General features: G+C 46.0%; 1 protein-coding gene across 2 annotated transcripts in view; it reads right to left on the reverse strand.

The window, feature by feature from the left end:
• LOC142491270 (cell surface glycoprotein CD200 receptor 1-A-like) overlaps positions 1-6,436 on the reverse strand; it is a 56,715-nt gene extending 50,279 nt beyond the window's left edge. For both annotated transcript variants that reach the window (XM_075593576.1, XM_075593575.1), the window contains exon 1: positions 6,115-6,436. In XM_075593576.1, coding sequence (XP_075449691.1) covers positions 6,115-6,214 — 100 coding nt within the window. In that variant the 5' untranslated portion in view covers positions 6,215-6,436. The remainder of the gene's footprint in view (positions 1-6,114) is intronic.
• Between the last annotated feature and the right edge of the window lie 16,551 nt (positions 6,437-22,987).

Here is a 22,987-nt window from a genome sequence, read left to right on the forward strand (position 1 = left end):
ATGTTACCCTCACTGAGTACAGTATGAGCTCTGGAGCATCGTAATGGAGTAATGTTACACTCACTGAGTACAGTATGAGCTCTGGAGCATCGTAATGTAGTAATGTTACACTCACTGAGTACAGTATGAGCTGTGGAGCATCGTAATGTAGTAATGTTACCCTCACTGAGTACAGTGTGAGCTCTGGAGCATCGTAATGTAGTAATGTTACCCTCACTGAGTACAGTATGAGCTCTGGAGCATCATAATGTAGTAATGTTACCCTCACTGAGTACAGTGTCAGCTCTGGAGCATCGTAATGTAGTAATGTTACCCTCACTGAGTACAGTGTGAGCTCTGGAGCATCGTAATGTGGTAATGTTACCCTCACTGAGTACAGTGTGAGCTCTGGAGCATCGTAATGTAGTAATGTTACCCTCACTGATTACAGTTTGAGCTCTGGAGCATCGTAATGTAGTAATGTTACACTCACTGAGTACAGTGTGAGCTCTGGACATCGTAATGTAGTAATGTTACCCTCACTGAGTACAGTGTGAGCTCTGGAGCATCGTAATGTACTAATGTTACCCTCACTGAGTACAGTGTGAGCTCTGGAGCATCGTAATGTAGTAATGTTACACTCACTGAGTACAGTGTGAGCTCTGGAGCATCGTAATGTAGTAATGCTACACTCACTGAGTACAGTGTGAGCTCTGGAGCATCGTAATGTAGTAATGTTACCCTCACTGAGTACAGTGTGAGCTCTGGAGCATCGTAATGTAGTAATGTTACCCTCACTGAGTACAGTATGAGCTCTGGAGCATCATAATGTAGTAATGTTACCCTCACTGAGTACAGTGTCAGCTCTGGAGCATCGTAATGTAGTAATGTTACCCTCACTGAGTACAGTGTGAGCTCTGGAGCATCGTAATGTGGTAATGTTACCCTCACTGAGTACAGTGTGAGCTCTGGAGCATCGTAATGTAGTAATGTTACCCTCACTGATTACAGTTTGAGCTCTGGAGCATCGTAATGTAGTAATGTTACACTCACTGAGTACAGTGTGAGCTCTGGACATCGTAATGTAGTAATGTTACCCTCACTGAGTACAGTGTGAGCTCTGGAGCATCGTAATGTACTAATGTTACCCTCACTGAGTACAGTGTGAGCTCTGGAGCATCGTAATGTAGTAATGTTACACTCACTGAGTACAGTGTGAGCTCTGGAGCATCGTAATGTAGTAATGCTACACTCACTGAGTACAGTGTGAGCTCTGGAGCATCGTAATGTAGTAATGTTACCCTCACTGAGTACAGTATGAGCTCTGGAGCATCGTAATGTAGTAATGTTACCCTCACTGAGTACAGTGTGAGCTCTGGAGCATCGTAATGTAGTAATGTTACCCTCACTGAGTACAGTGTGAGCTATGGAGCATCGTAATGTAGTAATGTTACCCACACTGAGTACAGTGTGAGCTCTGGAGCATCGTAATGTAGTAATGTTACACTCACTGAGTACAGTGTGAGCTCTGGAGCATCGTAATGAAGTAATGTTACCCTCACTGAGTACAGTGTGAGCTCTGGAGTATCGTAATGTAGTAATGTTACCCTCACTGAGTACAGTATGAGCTCTGGAGCATCGTAATGTAGTAATGTTACCCTCACTGAGTACAGTGTGAGCTCTGGAGCATCGTAATGTAGTAATGTTACACTCACTGAGTACAGTGTGAGCTCTGGAGCATCGTAATGTAGTAATGTTACACTCACTGAGTACAGTGTGAGCTCTGGAGCATCGTAATGTAGTAATGTTACCCTCACTGAGTACAGTGAGCTCTGGAGCATCGTAATGTAGTAATGTTACCCTCACTGAGTACAGTGTCAGCTCTGGAGCATCGTAATGTAGTAATGTTACCCTCACTGAGTACAGTGTGAGCTCTGGAGCATCGTAATGTAGTAATGTTTCCCTCACTGAGTACAGTGTGAGCTCTGGAGCATCATAATGTAGTAATGTTACCCTCACTGAGTACAGTGTGAGCTCTGGAGCATCGTAATGTAGTAATGTTACCCTCACTGAGTACAGTATGAGCTCTGGAGCATCGTAATGTAGTAATGTTACCCTCACTGAGTACAGTGTGAGCTCTGGAGCATCGTAATGTAGTAATGTTACCCTCACTGAGTACAGTGTGAGCTCTGGAGCATCGTAATGGAGTAATGTTACCCTCACTGAGTACAGTATGAGCTCTGGAGCATCGTAATGGAGTAATGTTACACTCACTGAGTACAGTATGAGCTCTGGAGCATCGTAATGTAGTAATGTTACACTCACTGAGTACAGTATGAGCTGTGGAGCATCGTAATGTAGTAATGTTACCCTCACTGAGTACAGTGTGAGCTCTGGAGCATCGTAATGTAGTAATGTTACCCTCACTGAGTACAGTATGAGCTCTGGAGCATCATAATGTAGTAATGTTACCCTCACTGAGTACAGTGTCAGCTCTGGAGCATCGTAATGTAGTAATGTTACCCTCACTGAGTACAGTGTGAGCTCTGGAGCATCGTAATGTGGTAATGTTACCCTCACTGAGTACAGTGTGAGCTCTGGAGCATCGTAATGTAGTAATGTTACCCTCACTGATTACAGTTTGAGCTCTGGAGCATCGTAATGTAGTAATGTTACACTCACTGAGTACAGTGTGAGCTCTGGACATCGTAATGTAGTAATGTTACCCTCACTGAGTACAGTGTGAGCTCTGGAGCATCGTAATGTACTAATGTTACCCTCACTGAGTACAGTGTGAGCTCTGGAGCATCGTAATGTAGTAATGTTACACTCACTGAGTACAGTGTGAGCTCTGGAGCATCGTAATGTAGTAATGCTACACTCACTGAGTACAGTGTGAGCTCTGGAGCATCGTAATGTAGTAATGTTACCCTCACTGAGTACAGTGTGAGCTCTGGAGCATCGTAATGTAGTAATGTTACCCTCACTGAGTACAGTGTGAGCTCTGGAGCATCGTAATGTAGTAATGTTACCCTCACTGAGTACAGTATGAGCTCTGGAGCATCGTAATGTAGTACTGTTACCCTCACTGAGTACAGTATGAGCTCTGGAGCATCGTAATGGAGTAATGTTACCCTCACTGAGTACAGTGTGAGCTCTGGAGCATCATAATGTAGTAATGTTACCCTCACTGAGTACAGTGTGAGCTCTGGAGCATCGTAATGTAGTTATGTTACCCTCACTGAGTACAGTGTGAGCTCTGGAGCATCGTAATGTAGTAATGTTACCCTCACTGAGTACAGTATGAGCTCTGGAGCATCGTAATGTAGTACTGTTACCCTCACTGAGTACAGTGTGAGCTCTGGAGCATCGTAATGGAGTAATGTTACCCTCACTGAGTACAGTGTGAGCTCTGGAGCATCGTAATGTAGTAATGTTACCCTCTCTGAGTACAGTGTGAGCTCTGGAGCATCGTAATGTAGTAATGTTACCCTCACTGAGTACAGTGTGAGCTCTGGAGCATCGTAATGGAGTAATGTTACCCTCACTGAGTACAGTATGAGCTCTGGAGCATCGTAATGGAGTAATGTTACACTCACTGAGTACAGTATGAGCTCTGGAGCATCGTAATGTAGTAATGTTACACTCACTGAGTACAGTATGAGCTGTGGAGCATCGTAATGTAGTAATGTTACCCTCACTGAGTACAGTATGAGCTCTGGAGCATCGTAATGTAGTAATGTTACCCTCACTGAGTACAGTGTCAGCTCTGGAGCATCGTAATGTAGTAATGTTACCCTCACTGAGTACAGTGTCAGCTCTGGAGCATCGTAATGTAGTAATGTTACCCTCACTGAGTACAGTGTGAGCTCTGGAGCATCGTAATGTGGTAATGTTACCCTCACTGAGTACAGTTTGAGCTCTGGAGCATCGTAATGTAGTAATGTTACCCTCACTGAGTACAGTGTGAGCTCTGGAGCATCGTAATGTAGTAATGTTACACTCACTGAGTACAGTGTGAGCTCTGGACATCGTAATGTAGTAATGTTACCCTCACTGAGTACAGTGTGAGCTCTGGAGCATCGTAATGTAGTAATGTTACCCTCACTGAGTACAGTGTGAGCTCTGGAGCATCGTAATGTAGTAATGTTACCCTCACTGAGTACAGTGTGAGCTCTGGAGCATCGTAATGTAGTAATGTTACCCTCACTGAGTACAGTATGAGCTCTGGAGCATCGTAATGTAGTAATGTTACCCTCACTGAGTACAGTGTGAGCTCTGGAGCATCGTAATGGAGTAATGTTACCCTCACTGAGTACAGTGTGAGCTCTGGAGCATCGTAATGTAGTAATGTTACCCTCACTGAGTACAGTGTGAGCTCTGGAGCATCGTAATGTAGTAATGTTACCCTCACTGAGTACAGTCTGAGCTCTGGAGCATCGTAATGTAGTAATGTTACCCTCACTGAGTACAGTCTGAGCTCTGGAGCATCGTAATGTAGTAATTTTACCCTCACTGAGTACAGTCTGAGCTCTGGAGCATCGTAATGTAGTAATGTTACCCTCACTGAGTACAGTGTGAGCTCTGGAGCATCGTAATGTAGTAATGTTACCCTCACTGAGTACAGTGTGAGCTCTGGAGCATCGTAATGTAGTAATGTTACCCTCACTGAGTACAGTGTGAGCTCTGGAGCATCGTAATGTAGTAATGTTACACTCACTGAGTACAGTATGAGCTCTGGAGCATCGTAATGTAGTAATGTTACACTCACTGAGTACAGTATGAGCTCTGGAGCATCGTAATGTAGTAATGTTACCCTCACTAAGTACAGTGTGAGCTCTGGAGCATCGTAATGTAGTAATGTTACACTCACTGAGTACAGTGTGAGCTCTGGAGCATTGTAATGTAGTAATGTTACACTCACTGAGTACAGTGTGAGCTGTGGAGCATCGTAATGTAGTAATGTTACACTCACTGAGTACAGTATGAGGATTTTAATCAATTAAGAAATGCATAACTCTCCCCAATTACAAATCCACGTAAATAAATGGGAGGTAATGCATTGGTAGCCGCATGTTCCCCGATTACTCACTGTATGTAATACTGGGATAGACCCACAAGTGGAATTTCATAACTTATTGTGTGGAATTCATGACCCAAAACTGTACAGTACTTTGATTAGTTATTTTTTAGGGGGTGATTGTGAACACAGCCTAAATGTATTATTTGTCAACAGAAATCGTATATAACACATTGAAATAGTTACATAATAAAAATATACCTTAAATGTACCCTGCCTAAAAACAATAGTAGTAAATAATCAATCAATGTAGTTGCTTAACATGAAAATAATTATAGATTTAGTTTGTCAAAATAGTTAAATAACGTAGCAGGTCATAATCTTTGGTAATACACACTACATCTCTGTTAAGCACAATTCATATTTTTCACATCGAACTTTGTTCTTGACAGTAAAATAGCCTGTCTCACTGCAGGTACAGTACCTGCATTTGCAACGTGTTCTTCCGAGTTTAATTAACAGGTCGCCAGTAATCAAATGTTAAATGTGAGAACAGGTATTAATGAAACTGGAACTGGGTACCTACCCCGTGAGAGGTTAGAAGTGAAAGGATCCTTTTTTGTGCTAAAGGTTTGTAGACAGGGAGTTCCCGTTGGATTTAAAGGTTATTTTTAATGTACTGTGTGCATCTCTCAGAAGTGCACCAGCCCACGGAGTCTCCTACAGATTCCCCGAATTGTATTTTTTTTTTATTTATAACTATACACCTACTACTGTATGCACAAGAATTGTCATTTATAGAAATTACAACCTCAAGCTTTCAGTTATAGGAGTGTGACTATACAATACTGTAGCCAGATCACAACCACAATTCCCATTTAAAGCAGGCAAACATTGAATTATAACTATTCACCAATTGGCAGTCTTATGAAAGGAAGAAAGGAGCAAAATATTGATAAGGGAAGAAACCTCATAGGGTCTTTGGAATTGCCTATACTGTACTTTCTATCTCCATCCACTAATGGAAATACAGCGGACCACTCTAAGTATATTGTGGTCTTAAATTCTGCCTCAACACACTAAAAAAAAAAGGGGCTTACTGAAAAAAGTCTTACCTGCTGCGACCAAATGCATGAAACTAAATATCATCAGGTTAAGCACAACGTATATTGTCTGTAGAAAGTGCACATTAGGATTCTTATTCACCATCATCATGCCCAGTGTTACTTCACAATGTCACGTCCAGAGCCAGCCGTGGTCATGGCGAGTTTGTCGATGACTCCTTCTCTTTTAGCATCGGCGGCGCAGCCAGGCTCACTGTTCTGTTCCAGACAGATTAGCTTTGGTCTGGAGGAGAGGTTCCTATTTTTGACCTGTGCAGCAGCTTTGGGTTTCCTGCGTGGTATGTGAAGCTGACAGTGAGGAAGCACTCTGCTGGATATGTTGCATTTGATGTGAGCTGAGCAGTGATGTGTCAGTGTACTATATTTACTGTATTTCATGTTTTAACATAATGAGATAACACGTGGTGGATCTCATAGAAAATGTTATTTTGTAACCATTACATGGAGTCGTATGACATCTTGAAAATGACCACATTTTGAATGTTACGTTTTTTTCTTTTTTTACATGCCCTAATAACCTCACTTTTGCATTTGTTTAATATGTCCTCTTTTATTTCTCAGTAAACATGGTAACTGCTGCACATTTGAATGTAAATATGCTGTTAAAATTCTAGATCTTTTCCTGCCCATTACATTCTGTAATAATGACAACGTTCTTTCCTTAAAAGTTGAACTTGCCGTTCCTTTTATATTTGTAACTGCCTGTATACATATTTGCTGTGCCTTTGCAGGGCCACCAACAGGGTGGGCCTGCCGGGGTTGGCATCCCGGGCCGGTGACTCAGGGGGCCTGGCTTTCCGCGGCCGCTGTCGGTCCCGTGTCAGGAAAAATAAATAAATAAAGTGTCTGAAAAAAAAAGGCCCGCTTTGCCTGCAGTAGGGGCCCAGGCGGCTAGGACCTAACCTGAGCTCTCCCCGAGTCCCCAGCCACGCTCCTCAGCCCCCCTCCATCATCCCCAGGCCCCCTCACCATTCCCGGGCCCCTACCCGTATCCCCTCGGGCCCCCCGCCAGGCCCTACCGCCCGGCATTCTTCTACTAGGATCCTTTCCCCTCCACTTCCCACCCCCCCTCCCCTTACCGGCATCCACCATCCTCCGCGGCCTGCGAGTCCTGTTCTGGGCAGGCCCATGTGACCCGGGCCTTCGCTCAGCGTCCTCCCCAGCCAAATGGCTCCTCAAACCCCCCACCGGCCACCTGACCCCGCAGCCACCTGTCCTGACCATCCCCAAGGTTTCACAAACGTGGATACAGTAAGCAAATAGTGAAGTTGGCATATAAAAGAGCCAAGTATACCACACATTGTTCATTGCTCCAAGACAAGATCACTAAGACGGATGATAAAACAGTAAGGTTTGTTGGCACATTCAACAACCAATGGAAACATGCCAGGGACATAATTTGCAAACACTGGCACATTTTAAGGGCCGATAACACCATTGGGGAATTTCTGTATGACCGTCCATCAATGGTCAGCAGGAGGGCCAAAAATTTGAATGATGTTTTGGTTCATAGCCACTTTGACGAAGAGGTATAAAGGACCTGGCTACCTCCCAAACCACAGGGGTCGTTCAAATGTGGCAAATGTAAGGCGTGTGATCACATGCTTACCACCAGTAAATTTTCAAATTGGAATGGAACCAAAACTTACATTATCCGTAAGTTTATTAATTACCAGACCGCAGGCGTTATCTATCAAGCCATTTGCGACTGTGGCAAGATATATGTTAGCAAGACCCGCCGCCCATTGAAGGTAAGGGTCTTGGAACATATGGGTTCCATACGAAATAAAATGGATATTCCTTTAGCGAGACACATAAACTCTGTTCACCAAAGTAATCAAATCCTTGTTAAATTCATTGGTATGGATCAATTTTCAATGCACCGACGACATGGGGATTGGGACACAGTTCTGTTACAAAAAGAGGCAAGATGGATATATACATTACAGACATTATCGCCTAAGGGTTTGAACGAAGGGTTTGTGTTCACGCCATTCATTTAAGATCTTGTCAAGAACAACTATTCTAGAACTTAGTATGTATTTACCATGTAACACCTCATATACTGATGTATGTCTGTAAATGTCTATCCCTCTACCTTATACGGATATTTATCACATCCTTTGAATATACACTTACCTGGTGCAGACCTCCCATAGTGTACAGAACTGTGGTATCAAGTAACCATTTTGTACATACTGTGATTTTTACCTTTATATGCATACTTACCTGATTTCGGTCCTTCAGAATGTACACAATGTGGCACTTATAGCTACATTGTGTACACTATATATTCACCCACACTGCTCAACGCGGCCTCATCTTGCCTGCCATTTTCCACTACTAATTATAAATTTGCTTTATTAGGTCGGTTATGTATCTACCTACATCTTAATTCTGTGAGTATTATCCACAGAAGATGATTATGCTACATCCTGATTAATATCTTATATGTTTCACCCGCATTGATTAGAGTCTTTATTACATTTGAGCCTCTGGGGTTACATTTTATTTACACCCCACCATCATTATCACAACTCTCTGCCCATCATGCTTATTAACACTTAACATGCAGGGATCATGTGCAACAGTGCTTCAACCCTTCCTTACGCACTGCAGTAACGTTTTTGTGATTATATCAACTGTATTTGTCTGAGGACAGCCTATGTTTACTAGATAGTGCTGTATTAGAGCCTGTACAACAGCACTACATAGACAGACCTCTAGGGTGAAACCCCCAACTAATTGAAACACACTCATGCATATATAAACCTCATTACGATCAATGGGACTTCCCCCTCACACTGAGCCTTGAGAAAGCGTTTCTAATCGCGAAACGCGTGTGAGGATTCACGTGCACTCCCTTCAATACTGGGCAGGAGTCTCTGTGGTGACTCGGCAGCTTATGGTGAGGTTAGGGCTGCTTGAATTCTCTCGATATGGTGAGGTTAGGGCTGCTTGAATTCTCTCGATTCTCTCGAATTCTCTCGATATTAGTGGTATTAGCACTCCTGACGGTGGTAGCACATTCATGAATATGTGCATAGGTATACTCATAGCCACACCGTCTATAGGAGTCTATTAGCCATGGCATCTATGTTCATTGTTGACAGCTAGCTCTTTATTATCTTGGAGTTTATTATCTGATTTTTAGGTGTATACATGTGGGGTATATGTGACTGACCATCCATTATTGGTTTAATATATCATATGCTGAGTGCACACCCTCTGATCAGTGTGTATTTATTGCTTATTAGCAGGACTACGATTTGTCTCACATCTTCATCTTTCCCCACTTATCCACCTTGGGACTTGTTTGACACTTTAGACAGGTCTCGTTATACTTATACACAGTTATATAGTGGTAGAAGCATTCCTGACGGTGGTAGCACATTCATGAATATGTGCATAGGTATACCAACAGCCACACCATCTATTGGGAGCTATTAGCCATTGCACTTGTGTTCTGTGTATGACAGCCAGCTCCTTACCAATTTGGAGTTTATTAGCTGTTAATAGGTGGTCACGTGTGGGAGAATATACAGTGTTTAAAATATTGATCTTCTATCATTGATGCAATATACTATATGTCTAGTGAGCACACACTGATTGGTGTGTATTTATCTATTGCTGATACATAGCAACATTACGACCAGTCTCACATTCCCACTACTATCACCTTGGGACTTGTCTTACACCCAAGACAGGTGATTTTGCAGCCCCTCCCCACCTTTGCTCATACCTAACTACCACAATTAGGGAACACTGCATATCTGTTCTCTGGGCACGTTTGATCTAATACACCTCAAACTGTCCCTCTATTACATTAACCCGGAGTGTCATATATACTCATCATAGGGTTATTATATATGTGTGTCATTTGATGTATTTTAACACCCATTATTTTAATTAGCTTACCATTAAAGATTATTTTTAATATTATCACTATACTTCACAGGGGGCAATGAGTGCTTTAAGTGGGTTTTTTTCTCCTTGTTGTTTACCTACTACGTCACCCATCAGCACCTTACCCCTAAACATTTACTCAATATTCAGCTGAAGCGGGGTTCACCATTATCCCCAAGGTATGTCTACTTTTTTTTTTATATGTATTGGGGGGAGTGGGGTCTTTTTATATGTATTGGAGGAGTGGGGGTCTTTTTATATGTATTGGGGGAGTGGAGGGCTTTTTATATATATTGGGGTAGTGGAGGTATTTTTATATGTATTGGGGGGGAGTGGGGGTCTTTTTATATATATTGGTGGGGAGTCGGGTCTTTTATATGTATTGGGGGGTGGGGTTCTTTTATATGTATTGGGAGAGTGGGGGTCTTTTATATGTATTGGGGGAGTGGGGGTCTTTTTATATGTATTGGGGGGTGGGGGTATTGTTAGATGTATTGGGGGGAGTGGGGTCTTGTTATATGTATTGGAGGGAGTGGGGGTCTTTTTATATGTATTGGGGGAGTGGGGGTCTTTTTATATGTATTGGGGGAGTGGGGGGCTTTTATATTTTTATATGTATTGGGGGGGTGGGGTCTTTTTATATATATTGGGGGAGCGGGGGTCTTGTTATATGTATTGGGGGAGTGGGGGGCTTTTATATTTTTATATGTATTGGGGGGGTGGGGTCTTTTTATATATATTGGGGGTAGTGGGGGTCTTTCTATATGATTTGGTGTGCTGTGTTTATTCTAACATATCCTATCGTGTTAGGACATTAAGTCAATAAAATAGAGTGTATATAGCTGGTCATTTGGTAACATCTGACTGGTGTGGTTACCCCTTCCTGATGGAAGATGTTTGAACATGTAGAAATGAGAAAAGTCGGGTTGAGCACTGCTAAGGATTCGGGCTGCCGTTCAGGCATGAAACGTCGCCATAGCAACGCACGTCAAATGACGCCGCAGGAGTCATGTAATGTCACATGACCCGGCGGGTCATTTGACGCTGGATATTAGGTAAGGGGGGGGCGCAAGCATAGGGGCTGCCAGGCAAGGGGGGGGCAGCACAGAAAGTTTGCTCGCCCCTGGTCTAGGGGACCTTGGAGTCGTGGGGGAGGGGCTCCATGAATAAGCATTGTAGCAAACTGAATCTAAAATAATGTAACACACGCGGTTGCAATTATTTCCAAACATGACACAAAAGGTAACAGTACCTGCAAGGTGGAGGCACGGTCAGCATTTATCCCAGCGGACGCAGACAATTCAAAATATGAACACAGAGATATATTGTGAGCAGAAAGCGTCCGGCGTGCCATGCCTGCCCTTTCTCAGTAACAGGGTTTAGTGGTGTGATGGTGCTCAAAAGTGCTGGGACCGTATATATGTGATGGAATGGAGCATAAACTGGGTATTGATAATAAAGTAGTAACAGTGCTAATCCTTTAGGGGGGCACTAAGGTTACCCTGAAGGTTGGGGTAGGTTGCCCTAGGACACCCTCCCCTTCCTCATTGGGTTAGCCCCAGGTAATTACTCACGTAACTCAGATCTCCCAGAGCCTCCCTTCCAGAGCATGCAGCTGTAGCAGGATGAAGAGTCCAAAGGCAGAGGTGTGCAGCGCACAGCAATAAGTAGAAAGAGCAGGTCTGGCAAACGAATCCTTTATTGACAAGGAAGGTGGCGAGCACACAAGGCAGTGCACTCAGAGTAGAATTCACTTAGATGCACACCACATACATTTAAAATATAACCTTTATTGACATTACATAAAACATAAATATTGACAAGCCATAAAATCGAGGGCAGCAACCCTTCTACGCGTTTCGTGCTAGTGCACTTTATCAAGAAGTTTCTACTTATTGCTGTGCGCTGCACACCTCTGCCTTTGGACTTTCTCAGTAACAGGACCCGTGAGAGCACAATACGCGCGGTGTGGGACTGTATAAGACAAAGCCAAATCCGTGAGAAGGCTGACCCCCGAAACGTTGTGCTTCTGTTCTCTGTACACATTCACGCTGCATCACCTGACCATTTTTTCATTGAATTGTTAGTTTCTGCCGTTTCTTGTTTGCCTCAGTATTCCCGGCTGGGCCCGCAGATTGCCATCCAACCTGCGCTAGCACCTAGTTATGTTCCTATTGTTTTTTAGTGTTAGAGTGCCCACCTGCTTATAATATCTATAACTTGCCACCAAACTTTCACTGATTAAAAAATCCCCCCGCTAATTGCTTCCCACTGATACAGTATAACTCCCAGTAATAACCTTGTGTGTCTGTTTTGTTGCCTACTTACCACCTTGAAATGCAGCGGTAATACCCCAAATTATCGCTGATTAATGAAATAAAACAGTTGTGCTTTAGAGAGAGTCCCTGTATGGAAGCTAATTCCTTTCATGTGATTTTGCAGATCCACCCACACAACTGCAATATTTGCAAGTACTACACTCTTTGATAGGTGCCATTATGACTCATGTCTACTAATATCATTACTTTATTGTGTATGATGGGGGCGGGAGGGGGGAGTTCTTGCACTTTTCACTCCCCAAACAATTTCACTGGTTTTGTAGCATTTGTTGTATTGTATTGTATGTCTTTATTTATATAGCGCCAAAAGTGTACTCGGCGCTTCACAAAGAATACAGTACAGGGAATTATAATTATACAATAAGTGCAGCAAAATAAGACAATAGGAAAGGAAATCCCTGCCCTGAAGAGCTTACAATCTAAGAGGTTTCATGGGAAACTTACAGAGACTGTAGGTGAAGGAATAAGTGCCGTAGATGGCAGTGCTATATACTGTATCTTACCCCTGAGCACCGTCACTAGCCTTATATGTAACTTATGCTATGACTGTTTTGGCACCAAGTAATATGGTTAGCTTCGAGCCAGCAACTTCCCCACCCCTGTTGGGTGTATATGTGTGTATGTGAGTTTTTATTTATATCTTATACTATATTAGTGAAAGCACTGTATGCCTGCCTGCCTGCCTGCCTGGATGTCCGGTGTCCCTAGGGGAAATCTCATTGGTCCCTTGGCCCGCCCGCCCCCGCACACCTCTCATTGGCCTGAGGCGGAGTGACGGGCCAAAGGACACACAGGGACACACACACACACACAGGGGGACACACACACACACAGGGGGACACACACACACACAGGGACACACACACACACACAGGGACACACACACAGGGACACACACACACACACACACTCCCCTCCCGGTGCCCCTCACTCTCCCCCGTCAGCTGGACCGCACCTCAACTTCCACACCCCCCCTGTGCCCGAACTTACCCGGAGTCCCGTGTACACACACACACACACACATTCCCACCCACCCCCAATCTCACACACACCTCACCCCCCCCAAAGCTCATCCCCCCCCAAGCTCACCCCCCCCCAAGCTCACACCCCAGCGCCGCTACAGTCAGCGGGGGAGCGGAGCGAGCGCCCGGGACACACGCGGGGGAGCGGCCACCACACGCGGCCTCCCGCCTCACATCCACGTGGGAGCGGCAGGATGAGTGAGGCAGCGGCAGGATGGGTGACCCGGCGCCGCCTGCAATGCTCCTCGGCACCGCCGCCTCACCTCGAGCCGGAGAGCAGCGGGGGGGCTCCCGCCCTGCAGGAGGCCTCACCCCGAGCCGGAGGGCAGCAGGGGGGCTCCCGCCCTGCAGGAGGCCTCACCCCGAGCCGGAGGGCAGCGGGGGGGCTCCCGCCCTGCAGGAGGCCTCACCCCGTGCCGGAGGGCAGCGGGGGGGCTCCCGCCCTGCAGGAGGCCTCACCCCGAGCCGGAGGGCAGCGGGGGGGCTCCCGCCCTGCAGGAGGCCTCACCCCGAGCCGGAGGGCAGCGGGGGGGCTCCCGCCCTGCAGGAGGCCTCACCCCGAGCCGGAGGGCAGCGGGGGGGCTCCCGGGGGGGCTCCCGCCCTGCAGGAGGCCTCACCCCGAGCCGGAGGGCAGCGGGGGGGCTCCCGCCCTGCAGGAGGCCTCACCTCGAGCCGGAGGGCAGCGGGGGGGGCTCCCGCCCTGCAGGAGGCCTCACCCCGAGCCGGAGGGCAGCGGGGGGGCTCCCGCCCTGCAGGAGGCCTCACCCCGAGCCGGAGGGCAGCGGGGGGCTCCCGCCCTGCAGGAGGCCTCACCCCGAGCCGGAGGGCAGCGGGGGGGCTCCCGCCCTGCAGGAGGCCTCACCTCGAGCCGGAGGGCAGCGGGGGGGCTCCCGCCCTGCAGGAGTCCTCACCTCGAGCCGGAGGGCAGCGGGGGGGCTCCCGCCCTGCAGGAGGCCTCACCTCGAGCCGGAGGGCAGCGGGGGGGGGCTCCCGCCCTGCACGAGGAAGATGCTGCCGACTGCAACGTAAGCAGCTCCCCCCACACACGTATTCACACAGACACACGTATACACACAGACACACGTTTACACACACACTTATACACACACACTTATACACACACGTATACACACAGACACACGTATATACACACACGTACACACACACGCATACACACACGTAGACACACGTATACACACACACATGTAGACACACACACACGTAGACACACGTACAAACACACACATAGACACACGTATACACACACGTAGACACACGTATATACACAGGCACACGTAGACATGCAGACACACGTAGACACGCAGACACACGTAGACACGCAGACACACGTAGACACGCAGACACACGCAGACACACGTAGACACGCAGACACACGTAGACACGCAGACACACGTAGACACGCAGACACACGTAGACACGCAGAGACACGCAGAGACACGTAGACACGCAGACACACACACACGTAGACACACACACGTAGACACACACGTAGACACACACACATAGACACACACACACGTAGACACACACACACGTAGACACACACACACGTAGACACACACACACACGTAGACACACAACTGCAACGTAAGCAGCTCCCCCCACACACGTATTCACACAGACACACGTATACACATAGACACACGTATACACACAGACACACGTATACACACAGACACACGTTTACACACACACTTATACACACGTATACACACAGACACACGTATATACACACACGTACACACACACACACGTACACACACGTGCATACACACACGTAGACACACGTATACACACACATGTAGACACACACACACATAGACACACGTACAAACACACACGTAGACACACGTATACACACACGTAGACACACGTATATACACAGGCACACGTAGACACGCAGACACACGTAGACACGCAGACACACGTAGACACGCAGAAACACGCAGACACACGTAGACACGCAGACACACATAGACACGCAGACACACGTAGACACGCATTCACACGTAGACACGCAGACACACGTAGACACGCAGACACACGTAGACACGCAGACACACGTAGACACGCAGACACACGTAGACACGCAGAGACACGCAGACACACGTAGACACACACACACACGTAGACACACACACACACACGTAGACACACACACACACACGTAGACACACACGTAGACACACACACGTAGACACACACACACGTAGACACACACACACACACACGTAGACACACACACACACACACGTAGACACACACACACGTAAACACACACACACGTAGACACACACACACGTAGACACACACACACGTAGACACACACGTACACACACACACACACACACAGACGTAGACACACACACACACGTAGACACACACAAACGTACACACACACACACACAGACGTAGACACACACGTATACACACACACACACACACACACACACGTATACACACACACGTATACACACACGTATACACACACACACATAGACACACACACACACAGACACACACACACGTAGACACACACACACACGTAGACACACACACAGACACGTAGACACACACACGTACACACACGTAGACACACACGTACACACGTAGACACACACACACGTACACACACGCACGTACACACACACATGTACACGTAGACACACACACACATGTACACGTAGACATGTACACACACACACATGTACACGTATACTCACACACATGTACACGTACACACACACATGGAGACATACACACACACATGTAGACATACACACGTATACACACACACGTATACATACACATAATGTATACACACACACATGTATACACACACGTATACACACACTCACACGTGTATTTACACACCTATACACACACACATGTATACACACGCATATACACACACACACACACACACACGTGTATACACACACACAAACATGTATACACACACATGTATACACACACAAATGTACACACACACACTTACACATACACACACACACACATGTATACACACACACATACTATGTATACACACAAACATGTATACACACACACAAACATGTATACACACGTGTATACACACATGTGTATACACACATGTGTATTCACACATGTGTATACACACATGTGTATACACACATGTGTATACACACACATGTATACACACACACACACATGGATACACACACACACACACACACAATATATACATACACACAATGTCTACACACACATGTGTATACACACACATGTGTATACACGTGTATACACACACACGTACCCACACACACGTACACATGTATACACACACACACACACATACAATGTATACACACAAACATGTATACACACACACACAAACATGTATACACACACACACGTGTATACACACACACGTATTCACACACACACACTATCCCCAGCACCACCACATCAGCACACCGCTATCCCATGCCGCCCCAGCACACTGGCATTCTCGGCTCCCCACCATTCCCAGCCCCCATCAACACCATCAGCACCCACACATCGGCACCTTTGCACCTCCCCCATCGGCACACCCACATCCGCACCCCCACATCAGCACCAAACCCTCCCAAATCAGCACACCGATACAATCACCATCAGTACAGCCACAGCAGCACTACCACCGCACATGGGCCGCGTTGACCACTCCTCACCCAAATGCCACACCCACACCACAAACATCCCGGGCAACGCCGGGGCTCTCAGCTAGTATATATATATAGTAGCTGATATACCCGGCTTTGCACGTGATTTACCCCCCTTCACAGCTGGCTGGCCCCCACGTTCACAACTCCATTCCCCTTCACAGCTCCGCCCCCCCCCCCCCTTCACATCTCCCCTCCCTGCACCCCACATCACTCTCCACCCCTCCTGGCCCCCACATCAGTGTCCCCCGCCTTGCACATCACATCACTTTCCGCCCCTTGCACCTCACATGACTCCCCCCCCTTGCACCTCACATTACTGCCCCCCCCCCTCATCACCCCCGGCCCCCACCATATCACCCCCCGGCCCCCATCACATCACCCACCGGCCCCCACCACATCACCCCCCGGCCCCCACCACAGACTGTCACACACACACACACACACACACACACACACACACACACACACACACACACACACACACACACACACACACACACACACACACACACACACACACACACACTCACTCACACACACAGGAGTAAGAGGCAGTGTAACACACACACACACAGTGTAACACACACACAGTGTAACACACACACACAGTGTCCCACACACACACACATACACACAGTGTCACACACACACACCCAGACAGGAGTAAGAGGCAGTGTAACACACACACACAGTGTAACACACACACACGTCACCTCTCTTTCCGTCCGCTGCCATCTTACTCCGCGAGGGAGGAAGGGGGTCCTTCCGGGCGCCGCCATCTTAGGCGCCGCGTGTCCACTGCCTGTCGGAGCACCGGGGGGGAGGTGAGTGGAGCACCGGGGGGGAGGTGAGTGGAGCACCGGGGGGGAGGTGAGCGGAGCACCGGGGGGGGAGCTGAGCGGAGCACCGGGAGGGAGAGCTGAGCGGAGCTCCGGGGGGGAGAGCTGAGCGGAGCACCGGGGGGAGCTGACGTGGGGAGAGGAGGAGAGCGCGGGGGCGCGCGGCGCGTGCTTGAGAGCCGTGGGGGGGTGTCCCGGGCGCTCGTTCCGCTCCCCCGCTGACTGTAGCGGCGCCAGGGGGGGTGAAAGCGCGGGAAACAGGGAGACACGGGGAGAGGAGGAGGTGCGCGTGGGTCACGATGACTTGGAGGGTGTGTGTGTGTGTGTGTCGTCACTCCGCCTCAGGCCAATGAGAGGTGCAGGGGCGGGCGGCCCAAGGGACCAATGAGATTTTTTCCCCTAGGGACACAGGAACATGCAGACAGGCATACAGTGCTTTCACTAATATATAATAAGACATATATATATATATATATATATATAGCTATTTCTGCAGACAGTCTGATGCAGGGCCTGTTCCATTTACAGATCATAAATAAATAGCACCGAGCCGTTATTACCGTGCTCTCTATTTCCCAGCTTGGACCATGAATTTATATTCTCGTCAGCATCTGACTTTTATATCAGGACATACAAATAATCAGAGCAATTAGAAAGCAAATGTATCAACTTAGTTCAGCTCCAGAAACCCCCTGCTCATGCACACTCTGAACAAAAATACAATGTAAGCAGCTTCATTACCTTAGCAGCTATCCACTAAGGTAATGATTTTTTTCTTTGGGGGACGGAGTTGATACTAGCTTGCTGGAGCAGGGGGTCTTCTGAGCTGAACAAAGTTGATTTCAGCCTCGTGAACCCACTACTTCCCGAGATACAGGCCCCATTATGGGGTGCCGGTATCCCTCTGCTTTGTTTAGATCCCACGGTCATGTGACCCACAGGATTTTAACATGGGGATACCAGCATCTCAAAAGTATATATATAATCCCATGCTGTGCTTAAAAGCATCGTGAACAGTAAGCATTAGCTTATAAGGGTTACATATAAAAAAGGATTTCGAGCAAAATGTGACACAGTGTGCTCATTTGCATGTCATTTCCCAGAATCCCTTGCCGCAGTGGAAGCACTGTATACTACTGTAGGTGATAATGGTCAAAGGCAGGGTCGCAGACCTGTCTAAGACAAATGAATGTGCTCACAAGTGATCTTTTATTTGCTATATGCTATGCGGTGGAAGTTTTTTGTCACCTTTTTCACCCACCATAACTTATATAAAGTATGGTATGTATGTATTTTGGCAGGACGGCATCGCAGCAGGGTCAGTAAGACACTAAGACACTATGTAAAGCTTAACTGTAGTGGTTTATTATCCACAAGACAAATAAACATCAGGTGCACTGTCCTTTTAAGGCAAAATAAACCATAAAATAAACACCTATTTCCGTTACGGAACTTTACTGTGGCCCTTTCTAACGGCTAGCTAAATAATCTCGTTATCCGCCCAAAACAAGTACTACACATTGAAAGTTCAATAAGAAAGTCTTTTATCTGTAATTGTAGGAGATTCCTATCCCAAGTTCTCCTTGTAGCTCCAACAGCAATAAGGAACGCTGGTTCCGGGGAGCAGGCTGTTTCCAGCTCGTATCAGTCTTTATCCTGGGTTTGGGTCCCAGCAGCAGAGCTTCTTGCAGGGCTGGGGAACCAGAACAGCCAGGGTCCTTCCCGGCTGTGAGAAGCCTCTCTATCCTCCTGGGGAAAAACTAACTGCTTATGTAAGCCACTTCCTGCCTTTTAAACCTGCAGTTTCTCAGGAGTCCTTTCTGCTTTATTAGCTGCAGGTGCATGTAGTTCTCAAGCAGGAGGTGAACTGGTTGAGTGCTGGAAGGCACACATATCCTCCATTCAAGCTTACTGAGTCAGTGACTCTGTCACAGTATGTATGTATGTATGTATGTATGTATGTATGTATGTATGTATGTATGTATGTATACAAAAAGGAATTTCAGTAGCGCCACTCGTGAAACCAAGTATCAATAATAATAATAATAATTAATTAAAAGTAATAAAAGTGCAATAGTTATGTGCAATATATTACAATATTAATCAATCTAAAACATGTGACAAACAGTATATTTTGATGTTGAAAAACTATATATATGAAAAAAAAAGGGGGGAAAAAGTGGTGGGTGAATGTGCTGATAATCAAACAGGGAAAAATTGGGAAGAGGATACAAAAAATGGAGTAAAGTCCAACCCTTGATGGAAATCCAGTGCAAAGTCAATGATGATGTATAAAGTATGCTGTTCAGGGATCCACGGCTGCTCTCAGAAGGAATGACCAATTCCAACAGGAAAACTATAAAAAAAGAAGAACAGAGAGCGCACCTCCCATAGTGTAAAACAGTACATTTATTAAAAAAAGCACAAGGGGATTAAAGACACTCACAAGGATAAAAGATTAAAAGGCAATTTGTGATATATATAATCACCACCAGCAAAGCCACACCGTCCAGGAACACATCTGGTAGGTACAGGGTCCCTCCGGTGTATCTGCAGCAATAGTTGGTAATGAGGAACAAGTTCTATCAGCGTCCGTGCAGTTATAGAGATTTTTTCAGCCTCAGATCAGCTCCATGTGCTCTCCGGCCGTAAAGCACACACTGCGTGATGACGTAATGTCGTGGTTGCCTCCCTGACGCGTTTCGTCACGACAGTAACTTTTTCAAAGGGAATAATAGCTGAGGGGAGGGCTCGGTATTTAAAGGAAAGCTTTCAATCAAGTGGGAGTGGTAACAGAGCAACCAGTGGCCAATCGCCAGTGTCCAGACAGATTATCAAGGCATTGGCGATGGGCCAATGAGAAGAATCCTCCCAAACCTATCAACACAAGTATACAGTGCACTTGGGTATACATAGAAACAAATACGAATATATACACATATATGCTCCATGCAATATAACCAATCTTAACCACTGAACAAGACAGGTATATGTGTTAAGGATAACAAAGCTATTGCACATAATCACTAAGAGAATTAAACACAATATGAAGATGTGAGTTAAAAACCCATAATGTTAAAAATATCTTTGTCCATAAATAGGTACCGATATCAGTAATTAAACATACAACAAGAGTAAATCCATTATTAAAGGAAGACCCTAATTAAATAACACTTATTTAAACAATCAATAATTATATAAACACATAGACATATACATATGTTATGAATCCAAAAAAAAAATAATAATAATTAATTATAACCTCACTAGACTATTGAAAAGGATGAAAAACAAATAAAATATAATAATTAAAATAATAATTAAAATATATATATATCACGATGTATAGGAAGGGAGGGAAGGGGATGAAAAGGGGGGGAAGGGAGGGGGGGGGAAAGAATTTGCACTATGGAGGGGGAGAGGGGAAACTTTCTAATTGGAGGGAAAGAGAACAGCAGAGTCAATAGACCAGGACTGGGGATTACACCAAGGTACTAGTGTCTAAACATTCATTGAGTCCACCGGGGATTAAAGTTCCCAACTGGTGGATCCAATATGTCTCCCTCCGACACAACATTTCGAAACGATCCCCCCCTCTAGCAGAGGTCGGAATGTGTTCAATACCCATAATCTTTAATGTGTCTGGATTCTTGTTATGAACATTTCTAAAATGTCTAGATAGACTATGGGCATTTAAACCATGTAACACATTCCTCCTGTGCTCGAGGAACCGAGTACTGAGGGGTCGTGTGGTGCGACCAACATATTGCTGGCCGCAACCACATTGTACAAGGTAGACAACATAGGTGCTAAGGCAATTTATACTGGCCCTCACCTCATGTTTCCTCCTTTTCGAAGGGAGACAAACTCCGCTGAGCTATTGAGATGCTTACAAGTGATGCAACAGCCTCTGCCACATCTGTGGTTACCGTTAGGACCCACATGTGAGGCACAGGCAGCCCCATCCATCTTGGATAATTTACTCGGAGCTAGAAAAGTTTTTATATTTCTGGCCTTTCTATATATTATAGGTGGTCTCTCAGGGAGGATATTACCCAAATGGGGATCGCGTTTCAAGATACTCCAGTGGGAATTTAATATACCCCTAATAGTTCCAAACGCCTGATTGAAAGTGGTAATAAACCTTGGGTTCCCATCGATGTTATTTGGTCCATTCCCAGGTTTACCATAACCCACATGCGTCTTAATGGAGTCTTTAGATTTCTTGAGTAGCGTAGATCTGTCCGCTGCCCGTGCCCTACCGAAAGAGTCATTGACAAGGACGGGGTCATAGCATTTGGCAGCAAATTTGTTACTTAAATCAATTGACTGATCCACAAAATCGCTCTCTCTGGTGCAGTTCCTTTTAAGACGATAGAACTGCCCCAAAGGTATATTTCTGAGCCACTGTGCATGGTGATTACTGGATGAATGGACATAGTTGTTGACTGAAACTGGCTTGAAATGAGTGTTAGTGATAATATTCCCCTCTGCATCCGAGGTCAAATTGAGATCCAAGAAGACTGCAGAGGTAGAATTTATTTCAAATGTGAATTTCAAGCCCAGTTCATTGTGATCAAAGGAACTCAGGACATCAGACAAAACTGTGCTATCACCCTCCCAAATCATAATAATATTATCAATGAAACGGCCATAGTAGACGTGGCCCACCCCCAGTTCGGCATTTTGCCAAATGGTTGTTTCTTCCCAATAACCCATAAAAGGTTGGCGTAACTGGGGGCAAACCTCGTACCCATGGCCTTCCACAAATTTGAAGGTAAAATAAATCCTCAAAAGAAAAATAGTTGTGCGTTAAAATAAAAGTGATACTATCCAATAAAAATCTTTTGTGAATTGTGGGGATAGCGGGATCCGTGTTGAGCCAGAAGTCAATCGCCCTGACCCCCCTGGAATGATCAATGCACGTGTATAATGAAGACACGTCGCAAGTGGCCCAGACGTAATTGGGCTTCCATTTGAACTCAGAGATGGAGTCAATGACATGCAGCATGTCCCTAATATGTGACCTGAGCTTAGCTACAAAGGGTTG

Source organism: Ascaphus truei, chromosome 3 (genome assembly GCF_040206685.1).
Source record: "Ascaphus truei isolate aAscTru1 chromosome 3, aAscTru1.hap1, whole genome shotgun sequence".
Taxonomy (NCBI): Eukaryota; Metazoa; Chordata; class Amphibia; order Anura; family Ascaphidae; genus Ascaphus; species Ascaphus truei.